Source organism: Arachis stenosperma, chromosome 1 (genome assembly GCF_014773155.1).
Source record: "Arachis stenosperma cultivar V10309 chromosome 1, arast.V10309.gnm1.PFL2, whole genome shotgun sequence".
Lineage (NCBI taxonomy): Eukaryota > Viridiplantae > Streptophyta > Magnoliopsida > Fabales > Fabaceae > Arachis > Arachis stenosperma.
In genome coordinates this window covers 118,369,467-118,384,373 of record NC_080377.1, presented here as the reverse complement: position 1 = coordinate 118,384,373, position 14,907 = coordinate 118,369,467, and the positions used below count along the sequence as shown (strand labels likewise).

Genomic DNA, 14,907 nt, shown 5'->3' with positions numbered 1-14,907 from the left:
TAAGTATGATAATAAATAAATAAATTAGTATTAATAAAATCTATGATCCGTAGATTAAGAATAAATTATTTAAAAAATAAATTTATCAACTAGGTCATCAAATGATATTGGGTAAATACCCTTTTTGGCTCCGAAGCATTTTAAATTGGGACATGTCGCACCTTTATCATCCAGAAACCTTAACCAGGTCCTCAACCATTAACATTAGTGAACGTATCGACTCCTGTGATCGGTTACTAATAGGTTGCCTGGATGACGTGTTAGGTGGAGGCTGAGTTGTCAAATACAGGTGCCACATGTAACTAGAAGCTGTTGCGGGACTAAAAACCCCCCTCCCTGCAACTGAAACGACATCATTGCGTTGGGTTCATATTCCCCCTCACCTTTGTAGTACATTTACTGTAATCTCCTTCTTGTTTTCACTCATTCACTAAAAAGTCCTAACACTTCATCTCACACCATTGTTTCCCTCCAGAACCTTTGCATGACGCTAGAACGAAAATCTGGTATAATCGAATCTGCGACAAACATGTGGAGGGTTTAGACGTTGACTGCGTGAGACGGCAGTGAAAGGTTAGTTCTATTTTTCGATTTTCACATTGTGTTAGTTGAGAATGTAATTGTTTTCTATGCATGTCTATGAGGGGTGTGAATTGCTTTATGTTCGTTTTGATCAGTATGATTAATGGATAAAGTGGTTAACAATAAACACTGTTTTTAATTAGGGTTCGTTAATGCTAGGATTTGATTAACGTAGTGAGTATTCCGGGTAATGAAATTTATATGTAGTGTTTTTAGTGATGATAATGTTGGTGGCATTGTTGTGCATTACGGTAAAACTTTAATGATCCGGGTTATAAATGTTGCAGATGTCTGTGTTTGTGATCCCTGTATTTAACCATGGCGGAAAGCTTATAAGAGCTAATGGTAAGCTACGTTACTTAGGTGGAAAGGTAGAGAAGTTTCCTCTAATGGATATTGATTTCGTAAACAAGAAGGACCTGGAGGAACTTTTCAAGGGTTTGGGGTACTTGACATACAAACAAATCTACTGGCACGACCCAACTGTTATTGAGTTCGAGGATGGTCTGCATGTGCTCTATGGTGACAAGAAGATCAACAATATGTGCGACTTCACTATGAGCCATAATTTGAATGAGTTCCACCTTTACTTTGAGCATGGAGTGGATATTCCTGTTGTAACTGAAGATGATCCTATGGTGGAGGAAGTGGTTTCTGAAGATGAGGATGTGTTGGTGGTGACAGATTCTTTAAAATAGAATATTTTTCCTCATCCTCTGATTCATACGAAAGTGCTGAAGATGAAGCTTACAAGCCCCCTCCTCCTGGGTATGAGGCTGAGAGTTCTGAGGAGTCTGTTGATGTACAAAGAAAAAAAGAAGAAAAATGGAAAGTCTTGCTCACCTAAGACTATGGCAAAGAGAAGGGCCTCCAGGAGATATACTGGTAAGAGGAGGATGAAACATGTTCTGAATAGGGAAATGGAAAGTGGGCCTAGCAGTGGAGATTCAGGGTTAGGCCAAAGCCAAGGTAGTGAAGGATGTCTTGGGCTAGATCTGGGTAATATGGAAGGCCTAACTAGTGTTGAAAATGTGGGACAAAAAGGGGTTGCAACTGAGGCTGGTGAGGAAGTCGTTGATGGTGCTCACATTGTATATGAATATGAGTCTAAGAGTTTTGTGATTTCCGTTTCATCAGATGATGAGAGGGGGGCCTACTGGTCCAGATTTTAATGAGGGAAAAACATTTGGAGAGGTGCAGTTTATGCTAGGTATGCAATTTGCAACTATGGAACAATTTAAAAGAGCACTTAAGGATTTGTTTGTGCAAGATGGAAGGGATTGTATGTATGTGAAAAATGAGCCAGGGAGAGTTAGAGAAACTTGTGCGGAGGAAGATTGTCCTTAGCTAATTTTTGTGTCGAAGAACTTGGTTACCGAGTCTTTTGAGGTCAAGACATTTCACAGTGAGCACACATGTCGCCGGGATTATAGAAGCAACTTTGCTGATAAAAAATGGGTTGCTGAGAAATTGGGATTGCGACTAAAAACGCAACCAAAGTTGATACCTAGGGAGGCAATTGACCATATGAAAGAAGACTATAGAGTTCAACTGAATTGAAAGATGATTACACGAGCAATAAAGCAAGCTAGGGAGACTGTCTTGGGCAATGAAGGGGCACAATTTGGGAAGCTGAGAGTCTATCTGAATGAGATACACAAGAGCAATCCAGGGAGCACATCAAATATGAACACCTTACCCCAACCACAAGGGCCAAACTTGTTTCAGAGATTGTATATCAGTTTTGATGCTTGCAAAAGAGACTTTAGGAATGGGTGCAAGCCACTCATCGGGTTGGATGGGTGTTTCTTGAAGGGTTACTATGGAGGCCAACTTCTTTCTGCAGTGACACAAGATGCAAATAATCATGTATTTGTCATCGCATTTGCTATAACCAGGGTTGAGAACACTGATAATTGGAAATGGTTTCTGAGTTGCCTTTAGGAGGACTTCGGGACAAGCATGCTCTTTGGATGGCATTTGATGTCTGATCAACAAAAAGTATATAAGTTACATAGGTTACACAAGAGGATCCTAGGGGCATATAAAGGAAGGCTGGCACCAGTGCAGCAAATAAATTTGGACAAATGGATTAAGCCACAAAGTTACAAGTGGAATGCTCAATGGTGTGGTGACAATGATAGGGTTGTATTCGAGGTATCCAGGAATGCACAAAAGCTTGGGGTTAACCTGAAAAATCATACTTGCACATGTAATTTATGGCAGCTCATAGGTTAGGTGTATGCATGTCAAATGTCACTTTTTTTGGTATTCTATTTGAGCTATGGATGATGTTATATTTGATACATTAAATTCTGTAGGTGTACCTTGTGTTCATGCTGTTGCAGCAATATCCAGAGTGAGGGTTAAATCAGCTGAAGACTTCATGTCTCCATTTCTCACTATGGAGGCCATAAGGAAGACATATCACATTTGTATCAACTATGTACCCAATGAAGAGTATTGGGAACCAACTGACCAATTGAAGGTTGATCCACCAAAAATTGTGAGGCCTGTTGGTAGACCAACTAAGAGGAGAAAGGAATCAACTACACCTCCAGCTCCAACTGATGGCAACAAAGTTAGAAGGACCTTCCAGGTTACCTGTAGTAAAGGCGGAGAAAGTGGCCACTATTTCAAAACATGCAAGGGAGTACCTAAAAACCCCAACTGGCAACCTAAAAGCAAAAGACATAACAAGGTATAGAAAAATTGAAAAGAAAAATAGCTTTTCTTTCTTCATCCATGGAATACTTTAACTTAATTGAATTCTTTCTTCATTTTTTCAGGGTGGAACATCTGGCCAGACTCACAACAAACCCATGCCTCAGAGGCTGAACCCTATTTTAGAGGAAATTAGGGTTAGAACTGTGAATTGACCTTTACTATGCTGCCCCTCCAGTGGTAAATGTTATTCACGGTGCTATACAATCTTACCTTTTAACTCATTTTTTTGTGAAGTAACCACATATTTTGATGTTGTTGCATAGTAATCTCAAGGTGAACCTGCAACACCAGGCCAGCCAACACCTTCACCACCGGGCCAGCCAAGTCCTACACCACCAGTCCAGACAAGTCCTGCAATACCAAGCCAGCCAACACCTTCACCACCAGGCCAGCCAAGTCCTGCACCACCAGTCCAGCCAAATGCCAGCTTCAGGCCCAAGCTGAAGACTTTTAGGCCACCAGGTCCTTTGAATCCACAATCTCTTTCAGGCCAGCCAGCAGCTACACCAAAAATGTTGAGGCTATATCCAAAGAAACAGTGGCTGCATCAAGTGGAAGAACTTCTTCAAACTTATTGAAGTTCATTCCAACACCAAATTTCAGGCCACCAAAGTAGACTTAGTTAACTAGAATTTTTAGACCATAAGACAGCTCATTGACTTATCTGTTTGTAATGCTGTTTATGTTTTTTGGTTGCTAGTCCATAATTTGAAAAACTACTACCAAGTAAGGATATATTTTTTTGGAAACCTGGCCTCACATAGTTTGTGAGTTTTATTTTGTAAATTTTGTCTAACGTAACTTGTGTGTTACCTTATGGAAACTTTGTCTCACATGGTTTGTGAGCTACATATTCCAAATCTTGGATTTGTGACAATATATAATCCTTGTGTAAATGTGCATTGTTGCTATGTTTTCAGTTTCTTTCAACTATGATCCTGTCAATCAATTACATTTAAATCATGAAATGTAGAAAATATTTATAACTGACTAAACAATGTCTATTAATCCAGAACCATAGCTTATTACAATTTCATAGTCTTTTCTTTCACTACATCCCGAAATTGTACCCATTACAAAACACTGAATTTACAAGTTCAAAGGCATATTAACATTATACAGTTGTAACTAGACTACATCTATTTCCTATTACAATGCCCAACAAAATCAACCCAAACATTTTCCATCTGCTAAGAGCACCACAGTTCTTCTCATCGTTTTTGACCTCATCCATCTTCTTCTCTATCTTTGCAATTCTTTCTTCCATCTTTTTCGTTGGGTCTGCTACTCTATCTTGTAACACTTCATCAATACAAAAAGAAGCAATATACTCATCTAGCCAGGCAAAGTATTTACAATGTCCTATGTTGTTCTATATCAAACATGCCTACTGTTAAACTCCAACAAGTTACAAAAAAAAGACAACAACCCAAAGAAAAATGATTTAAAAAAATTTACCTTAAAATAAGAACAACCAAAGAAAAGCCTCCTCAGATTTTTTGAAGTGCCAGATTCGAACAAAATGGCGTATGATCCGCAATTGCACACTGGAGGAACAAATTTCTTCTTCATCCTTCTCGATGCTCCTTCCAGAATGCTTCCATCGGCACTCATTCCATTGCCCCAGCTCTCCTCACACCCACCGCATCTTTTCTCGCGATTGAATGAAGCACCAGAATTTGCAGTATCCATGCCCGCTGTTGCCACTCCTCTCACATAGCCAGAAAATGTAAACCCTAAACCCTTTCAATCATTCGAGAATGGGAGAATATGAACCCAACGCAACGACGCCGTTTCAGTTACAGGGAGGGAGTTTTTAATCCCTGCAACAACTTCTAATTACACGTGGCACCTGCATTTGACAACTCAGCCTCCACCTGACACGTCATCCAGGCAACCTGTTGGCAACCGGTCACAGGGGTTGATACGTTCACTAATGTTGATGGTTGAGGACCTGGTTGAGGTGTTTGGATGATAAAGGTGCGACATGTCCCAATTTAAAATGTTCAGGGGCCGGAAAGGGTATTTACCCAATGATATTTAATAAGTTAATAATCACACAAGAATGTGAAAATACTAAATTTCTCAACATACATGTTTACTTGATAATTAAAAATTAAACAATTACTAATTATATGCTATATTTTACCTATGACTCTATATGCCTTAAATATTTGTCTCAAACTCAAAATCTATGTATAAATCATAATTTAAAATTATTACATATCTGCATTTACATATTGAGAAAACTTTAGTGCATGCATGACCTCCAAATCCAACGACCGCATGAAAGTCGGCTGCTGGTTTGCTAGTGCATTTGCCACATCCACCACATCTGCCACCATAGCATCGTCAGCTTGATCTTCATCTACACCCGAATCAATGACCTCATAGTTACTTTCAAATTCTTTCTCATTATCACTGTTGTAATATTCCAATTCAATACCTCGGTTCGCCGCAGATTGCTCGAACTCAATATATGGTTCGATGAACGAAATTCGGGATCGACTTTCAAGATACACTGAAAATATTTCTTGCATGCTCACTTCATCGGTCACGTATTTCGTTTGAAATTGAACGAAGCCACCAAATACAGATATAGGATATCTGTACAGAATACACGATACCCTCCTAGATATTTGAGAATCCATCTTCTCACAAATCACACTTTTTAATTCTTCAAATGACAGTGTGAATGGAATTATAATATCTAATGGATTTTCACACACAAATTTCACTCCTTCAGATGTTTGTAATAAAATTTAGGCATGATAATACACTTTTAATCTAACTCTATCATCCAGGATAATAGAGAAGAAGAGAAAGATAGAGATGAGCTTCAAAGATTTTAAGAGTGTGAGAAGAAGAAGATGAAGTGGGTAGTTCGGTTTTGGGTTGGGTATATATGAAACTGAAATTGGATCGTTCAACTGCTTTTTTGATGGTTCAAATTTTTTTGAACACTAATATGAGACAGTCCAATTAGTGGAACAACCTGCCAAAAATATTTCGTCTTCCAAAAATCGGTGGGTCCGATTTCATTGTCCAGCAAAAATTTTGTCGTGCAGCATTAAAATTGATGGATCCGATTTATTTGGACAAAAAAAATTTCACTCTCCATGCATAAAATTGGTGGGTCCGATTTCTTTACAAACAAATATACATCCACCACAAAATCGGACGGTCCGATTTGTGTTTCCTCTCACCTACAAAAAAATCGGATCGTTCGATTTTTTCCCGTCAGCTAACTGCTGTCACAACAGTGTAAAACTCCCCTAAATTTCATAACCCGACGTTACACTAAACTAGATGTCATATGCAAAAAAATTAACCTAGATTATATTCGTTATTTTTTTTTTGAAAAGGGTGTTGGTTGATAGAATTTTAAAAATCTTCGATCCATTTATTTTGATTGATTGATTGCCATATTTCTCTATTTAAAAAATTAAAAATTAATTTATTGTATATCAAATTCTTTTTTTATAAATTTATTATTGGCTAATAAATTATAAAAAAAATTTTAATTGTTGAACACTTATTAAAATAACAAATGAACTAATGGATGTACTAAAATTTGTTATGTTTTACGTATTTATAAAGGTATGGCTTTATTGTATTTGAAAATAATAAATGAGAAATAAAAAAAATAAAAAGTAAATATTTATGTATGAATTATAATACTACATAAATCTAAAAGGTAATTAAATTTTAAATTTCTCAATTTATTAATTAGTATTCAAAATCACATCCGTGCCCAAACTCAAGGAGTAAAAGAAAAAGGAGATAAAGAAAAGGACTTCTTGCTAATAAATCTTAATACTCGTTAATTAAAAAGTATAAAAAAAAAATATTTAGTAATACCGTATGACAATGGAAAGCAATGATGAGGAACGTGTTGGTTGGGTGAGTGATAGACAAATAGCCGTTGGGACAGCATCATGCCCATTTTCGTAAATAATTCTGACGCTGAAGGGCATTTGTTTTTCCCCAATATAAAAAAGACGATTCCGGAACGGCAAAGTTGCACCACCACCTTTTATTCTCAAAACTGAAAACCACCGTTCCACGACTGGGACTTTTCCTATCCTCGGAAAGTGAAAGCGCTGTCCACCCTCACTCACACCCACACGCAGCCATTTTTCCTATTTTTAATGCATATTATTTTTTAGTTGTCTTGACACACATAAATAACAAATATATACTGAATAAATAAATAAAATTCCTTTCTCTTTTGAATAGAAATCCCATTCACTCGTCTTCGTCCAACCAAGCCAGCAGTTAAGTTTCGCGCACAAGAATCGAATCCAAGAGACAGAGTGTGTGAGAGAGAGAAAGAAGGAGATGGAACCGCCGTCGGCGACGGGAGATACCAACAAGATAGCGGTGAGGTCGTCGATTGTGGAGTCGATTAGGGGATGCGGCCTCTCCGGGATGCGGATTGACAAGGAAGACTTGAAGAAGCAACTTGCCATGCCGCAGTACCTCCGCTTCGCAATGCGTGACTCCATCCGCCTCCAGGACCCTGCCGCCGGCGAGTCCCGCTACCTCTCCCGCACCAACGACGACGACTCCTCCCCTCCCTCTTCTCCCATGGTCGTCTTTATCAATCCCAAAAGCGGTGGCCGCCACGGTCCCGCTCTCAAGGAGAGGCTCCAGCAACTCATCAGCGACGAACAGGTTCTTCTCTTGCTTGCTTTTAGATGCTTCTCTGAATAAACCCGTCGTTGAACAGAGAAAATCATAGAGGGGGGAAAATCTGCTAAAAGTTGAAGATCTAGTAATAGAAGTACTGTTACAACTGAGACTGAATATGAGAAAGGAAGTTTCGTTTTCCATTTAGATTCCTTCATCATACTCTGTTGTGTTTTCGTTATTCGAGTTGCATCAATGAATTTTGTAGTGGTTAATTGATTCTTTCGATTTTCGCACCTGTTATCGTCTCTATAGTCCTGTTTATGCTGCTGGTGTTTTTCCATGCATGATTGGTTGATGTTAGGTTGGTTCTATTTACACTGCAGGTTTTTGACTTATCAGATGTGAAGCCTCATGAGTTTGTACGGTATGGATTGGGTTGCCTGGAGATGTTGGCTGCTATTGGTGATACTTGTGCCAAAGAAACTCGTGAAAAAATCAGGGTTTTGGTATGTTGATAGGGATCTGTCTATAACAGGCGATATATTTCACATGGTTTGAATGCAGAGTGTATGATGACATTTTTTTTAGTTTTAATTTTCGGTGAACTGAATTAGTTGCATGAAGTGTTGTGACTATTTTTACCTCATAGTACCTGCTATAGTGCATGGCTCTCTTCTCACTATGCATACTTAATTCAGAAATTTGAGATATTATTCTAATTAGAGGAATTAGTGGTTCTTTTTTTTCCTTCTGTATTAAAGCAGAAAAAAAAAATCGTGTGATTTGCAAGAGATGTTTGGTTTTCAAATGGAAGATAAAATACAATGTGATTGTGTGATCTGGTGCTAGTCAGCCACCATGGCAATTGTTCATACCAAGTTTAGATATTAGTAAAATAGCAGTCACATAGGGTGGATCTCGTTGATTGGGCAGGTTGCTGGAGGTGATGGTACTGTTGGCTGGGTATTAGGATGTCTCGTAGAACTTCGCAATCAAGGTCGAGAGCCAGTTCCTCCCGTGGCTATCGTACCTCTTGGTACAGGAAATGACCTGTCTAGGAGTTTCCATTGGGTAAGCATTCATATGCTTGGAAATTATAGATTAAATGAATATTGGGTTTACTATGTTAACCAGTCTTTTGGATATTTATCAGGGTGGTTCATTTCCTTTTGCTTGGAAATCAGCTATTAAAAGAACTCTGCTCAAAGCTAGTATTGGACCAATTCATCGTTTGGATAGGTAAGCTGTAACTTTTTAAGCTCCGAGTTTCAAGTATGACATTGTCTTATTGTAGACTCTTTCAAGTAGTTCTCTGCAAATAAGTAATTTTATGAAGTGTGCCATAGCCTAATGCCTGGAGGTACTGGCCTGTGGGATTTATGTTCTGGCATTGCTATGATCGATGAGACTTGATTTGTAGTTTTGTACTTCTGTACTATATCAAGTTCTACCTCATGTTATATGCACTTTGCATATTCTATCTTAAGATGGATGAACTAGAAAACATGCAGAAGTTTTTATTTTAAATGGAGAAATATTTATAGTTGGTTCTCTTTGCTATGAATGTCATATTTGAATTTGATTTATCTTTTTGTCCATTCAACACAGTTGGCGAGTTTCACTTTCAATGCCAGATGGCACACCTATGGACCCCCCACATTCTTTGAAACATACAGAAGATTTTACTATTGATCAGGTTTTGGCCGTCTTTTTTACACCATTCATTTATCTTAGCACCATGTTGCAAATTAGCTATGCTGCTTTTTGTAGTGGCAATGATACCTTGTGTACTACTAGGTAATTGGGTTGAAATGCATATGCTTCATGAATATTTAAGAAAGAAAATATATTCTTTGGCAATGTAAGTTTTCATGATTAGATTATATGGTGTTTGTTTAGATGGCTTAACTAATATATCATGTTTTACTATACAATAATCATGAGATAGCTTTATAGCTTACTGTCCCTTTCATTAATACAAGTAGCCATTACAGGGTCTTTTTGGACGGTAGCTATGGTTGTTGTTGGTCCCTAAAATAGTTTCAAAAACATTATTTTCCCTCTAAAATTAATCTTTTATAGTTTCAGAACCAAAGTATGGTAGCTTCAGTGGTCACAGTGATATTGACAAAAAAAATTGTTTTCTGGCAAATAATTGGGTGAGGAACTGTTATGGTTTGTGCTTGAGGTATCTGAACAAGAAATCGTATGAATTGATCCATTATGGGATTAATTCTTATTGGAGGAGTGCTAGGGGGCCAGCAATTTTTGTGTTTTGTAACCATCAATTGGCCATCAATGATGTTTTTAATGGTGTGAGATTATATCCAATGGTGGGAGATCACTCACTTTTCTTTTGATGGTTAAGTGCTGGCCACAAAACACAAAAGTTGCTGGCCCCCTAGACTTTCTCTTCTTATTGTGTTCCTTTTGGTACATTGTAACCAAAAAAGTAAGTGCAACGTTTAAAACTTCTGCAAATGAAATACTGTGGGGCACTTCATCTTGAGCAGTTCAAGAAAAATAGAAAATATAGCGAGGGTGGAATGATGGAAGAGATTGACATCAGTTTTTTATGGTCATTTTTTTCAGAATTCACTTGTCAGTCCCGTATGTTTGTTTCCATCAAACTTGCTCTGATGAATATTTCTGATTTTTTGTTCAGTTATTTCTTCTCATTACCCCTTTTATTAACATAACTTATTAATTTTTTCTCCCCTGACTTCTAATATGAGTGACGTATCTGTAGGGCATGGAAATTGAGGGAGAACTGCCCGAGAAAATGACAAGTTATGAAGGCGTGTTCTACAATTACTTCAGCATAGGTACTTTGATCTGTTCAACAGCAGTATCATCTGCTGACTGAAATGAATATTTGTGGAGTTGGTGTCATACTATCATCATGTACATTTTAATTAATTGGGTAATAGTTACGGTTAATCAATGAGATTTGAGAATCAAGTCACTTCATGAGTATTACTGTATGTTAATTGGAACATTATGTTGTAGCCAAACTACTCTCTGCATGGTACTTAGATATTCTAGATTACTTTGGGGTTACTACACATGGTACACATGCAATATATATTTGGCTTTTGGTCCTACAACTTTTTGTGCAATAATGCCATCAGAAGTTAAAGCAGGATGTGACCTCATCATTGGGGTTGTCACACTGAAGTGAAATGAAAATGTCTTTATACCTGTGGATATTTTGCTTTTCATCATCCGTCTTCATGTGCATGATAAAGAAACCTAAAATGCTATAAATTTCTTGGGATAGGACGTTGATTTAGGATAGAAAGCATTTTAGATGCCTCAATTGAATATCTAATTTATATTTGTGAGAAATTTTAGAATGTCTTGTTTTATTTTACAGGAATGGATGCCCAAGTGGCTTATGGCTTCCATCATCTACGTAATGAAAAACCTTACATTGCAAGTGGTCCAATAACAAACAAGGTATTAACTTTTGAGCTGTTGGATGCTCTCTTTCTAATTAAGTATTATTGATTGTACAATTTTTTTAGCAAGAAATTAGTAATCTATATCTTTTCTTTTTTCCGCATTTGTATGTTGATGTTAACAGTCCAATGGCTACTTTGACTTGTAAAAATGATATAACAGATTTTACTCCATAAAAGATTTTAGAACCTTTTTTCACTTTTTTGTTTTTTTCCTGGTTGCAGATCATATACTCTGGTTATAGTTGCACCCAGGGCTGGTTCTTCACACCTTGCACAACTGATCCAGGTTTAAGGCAAGATACACCAACTAAAACAATTTTTTCTTCTGAGAAATTTAAAAGAAAAAAAGAAAAATCATGCAACAGATTTTTTAAATATGAAACAAATATTTCTTTAGATAAGAGAATGATTATTTTACTAGTACTAGAATTGTCTCTTCTTTTCTTTTTGTAAAACAAACTAGGGTTTGAGTTACCAAAAGGTTTTCAACTCTCTCAGAGTTTGTCTCTGCTATAATGTTGTAATCTTGTGTTCTATCCACCAAAAGTAAAGAAGAAATAAGATGTTAGATACTTGCAGTTGAACAGTCATTCCAGTCTTCTAGAGTTCTAGTATGGTCGTTTGACTTAAAACTTCTGGGTCTGCATGAGACTTGTGTCTTTGGATTTATGATGTTTGGGTGTAGTGCATTTCTTTTTATGGAGTTCAAAACTGCTGGATGATAGAACATATTTTCACTGATATTTTGAGATAAACATCGATGAAAAATATTATATACACCAAAGTTTGTCTCCAAGTGGTAAAAGAAATGTTTTCTTTGCCATTTAGCATTATGTAATGTCATCTAAGGTAGATTTGGAGAAAATTTTAACGGAGAGAACTGTGATTAAAAGAGGATCTGGAACAATTAGTGGGCTAGAATTTGTTGGACTCCTCATATGTATGTTCCTCTTTGAATTGCACTTTTTTTAAATGTATGTTTTTGCTTTAAGTAAACTATTTGATATATGGATGTTTCTTTTAAATCCTTACGTCAGGGGTCTTAAAAACATTCTGCGGATGCATATCAGAAAGGTCAATTGCTCAGAGTGGGAGCAGGTTCCAATCCCTTCAAGGTGCATTTCTTCATATCCATACCTGTAGTATAATTTTTGCTAGTGCTTCCGAAATATTTTGAAAACATCATTGTGTTTCACCATGTTTTAGTTGTTGCTACTCTGCATTTTTCCTCGTCGAAGTTCTGAACTCCCGTTTCAATTCATAGAATTCTAAATTATTTGAAGTACCAATCTCTCTTTGTTGTTTTTGGTTTGTTCATTTTGCATGATAAGGTTACATTATTTCCTTTCAGTGTAAGAGCAATAGTTGCACTAAATCTTCATAGCTATGGAAGTGGAAGAGACCCATGGGGTAAACTCAAACCAGAATATTTGGAAAAGGTATTGTATTTGTGTTGCCTTGGCACCTTAATGTAAGGTTAAGTCATTAGGGTGTACAAATTTACATTGTCTTAGCCTTGTCATTGTTAGCAATTCCTCCCTTACCACCACAAAAACAAAGGGAAAAAAATCCCATCATATAAACCCATCTGATATTTTCATTTCCTGTACTTTGGTGATTATGTGTCAACACTCAACAGTGCTGTTCTGACCCATGTCTTAATATAAGCTTAATGAGAATGTTACTTGTGTTTTTTCAAAATTTAAGGGTCTTTTTCTTAAAAGGGCTTTTTTGTTGTTCTTCCAGAGAGGCTTTGTTGAAGCTGACGTTGCTGATGGCCTTTTGGAAATATTTGGTTTAAAGCAAGGGTGGCATGCATCATTTGTCATGGTTGAATTGATCTCTGCAAAGCACATTGCTCAGGTATTACTATTTGTTAATGCTTTCATGGTGATGTTCAGGGGTACACCTGAATGCAAATGTGGACAGACCACTATGTCGCGATTCTGAAAATCTCGTGTTATGTTGCATTTGTGTTGACCTGACCACCTTCAGTTTCTTCTTGTGCGTTGCTAATAAAATATGTCAACCTGTTGATTTCTTTTCTTCCTTTGTTTTTGTTGTTGATTTTTTTTTCAGGCAGCAGCTATTCGATTGGAAGTAAGAGGTGGGGAGTGGAAGAATTCCTATATGCAGATGGATGGAGAACCTTGGAAGCAGCCATTGAGCAGGGACTTCTCAACAGTCGTGGAAATAAAGAGAGAGCCTTTTCAGTCACTTATGGTCAGTGGTGAGTAACTCTTTGATGTTTTAATGTTACACTGCGGCAAGGTTTCATGCTAGGATTGTGTATAACCATAGGTATTGGCTTGGTTCTCCATTACCCGGAAAATGTAAAATCGATGTTGTAAAAATCTTCCTCTTTGTTTCTTAAGAAATTTAGTTTATTCATTAGTGGAGGAGAGTAGTTCTTTGGTAGTTTCCATTGCTGGGATTCATGTAAGACGTGTTATTATGTGCAAATCTTGGGCGATAGCACGCCATTATCTTGGTATGTATCAAAAGAGTTCTTTGACCGTGCGTATCACTTACATAATTGAAATATATACAATTACTCGATCATCAATACGTAGCTTCTCACATTTTCGAATCTCGGCTTCTAAATATGAGTTATTCAACCCTTGGACCTTGTAGCATGTGCATTTTCGTACAAGTAAAATAGCCCTTTTATAATATGGAGAAAGAGTACTTGCATTATTTTGTGTATATTTTTCTTTTCACAAATTTATTATGCTATAAAGTTTAATTTTATCTTCTATTTTTTTTATCATTTGCTTTTAATATGAAAAAGAAAAAAGTATATAAGAGATCTGTACATAAAATTAGTACATATATAATATGGTTACGTGTATTTATGGTGTGTTTTGTGAAATACTATGATAAAATGTTCGCTGTCATTGTGCCCACTCTTCTAGTATGAAGAAATCGCTTGTACCATTAGAAATTGGAATCAACTGGTGCAAGGTTATAAAAGCTGAATAATTAATTATGATTTGTACATTCATTTAAATTTATTAAAAATATAAATATTCTTTATCTATGTGTAGTGATTATAATTGGGCATTTAGATGGATAATCTTGTGACGCTTTCACTTTGTTTTATCATTATAATTGTTCATATCCTGATTCAATGCTAAGACCCAGATTCAAATAAGATAAAAATGTCCAATCCACAGATTGGCCTCCCCACATAACCGACCTCCTTAGAAGAGGTCGGATTCAACACAAACTTCACTCCGAGAAAGTCGGGATTGAATGTTAGCTGGCAGATAACACTTATTCAAATAAGTAACTGCCTCTAAAATCTCTCAATCCACTTCTAAGAGCCATATTTCAACTTCCATAAGATAAAGGGACGGTTATCCTCCTTAAAAGGTAGAATTACTCCAACGGTGGTTATTAGTTCACCACTATAAATACACTGACACCTCTCATGTACCTCTAAGTTCCAATACTCTCTAAACCTGCTTAAGCCCCTACTGACTTAAGTATCGGAGTG

The 14,907-nt window shown here is 36.9% G+C and overlaps 1 protein-coding gene across 1 annotated transcript; it reads left to right on the top strand.

The window, feature by feature from the left end:
- Window positions 1–7,347: 7,347 nt before the first annotated feature.
- On the top strand, window positions 7,348–13,923 carry LOC130968081 (diacylglycerol kinase 7-like). Its single transcript, XM_057893168.1, has 12 exons — window positions 7,348–7,986; window positions 8,328–8,450; window positions 8,878–9,015; window positions 9,098–9,183; window positions 9,553–9,640; window positions 10,694–10,769; window positions 11,321–11,403; window positions 11,631–11,701; window positions 12,446–12,523; window positions 12,760–12,847; window positions 13,155–13,271; window positions 13,488–13,923. Exons 1-12 carry the CDS (start codon window positions 7,651–7,653, stop codon window positions 13,644–13,646), a joined length of 1,443 nt encoding a protein of 480 aa, XP_057749151.1. The 5' UTR covers window positions 7,348–7,650; the 3' UTR covers window positions 13,647–13,923.
- Window positions 13,924–14,907: the final 984 nt, after the last annotated feature.

Excerpts from the sequence above, each read along its gene's own strand:
- LOC130968081 (XM_057893168.1), top strand. The coding sequence starts at position 7,651 with ATGGAACCGCCGTCGGCGACGGGAGATACCAACAAGATAGCGGTGAGG. Across the intron at positions 8,451-8,877 it reads GTGAAAAAATCAGGGTTTTG|GTTGCTGGAGGTGATGGTAC; the intron begins GTATGTTGATAG and ends TTGATTGGGCAG. Across the intron at positions 12,524-12,759 it reads CAGGTTCCAATCCCTTCAAG|TGTAAGAGCAATAGTTGCAC; the intron begins GTGCATTTCTTC and ends ATTTCCTTTCAG.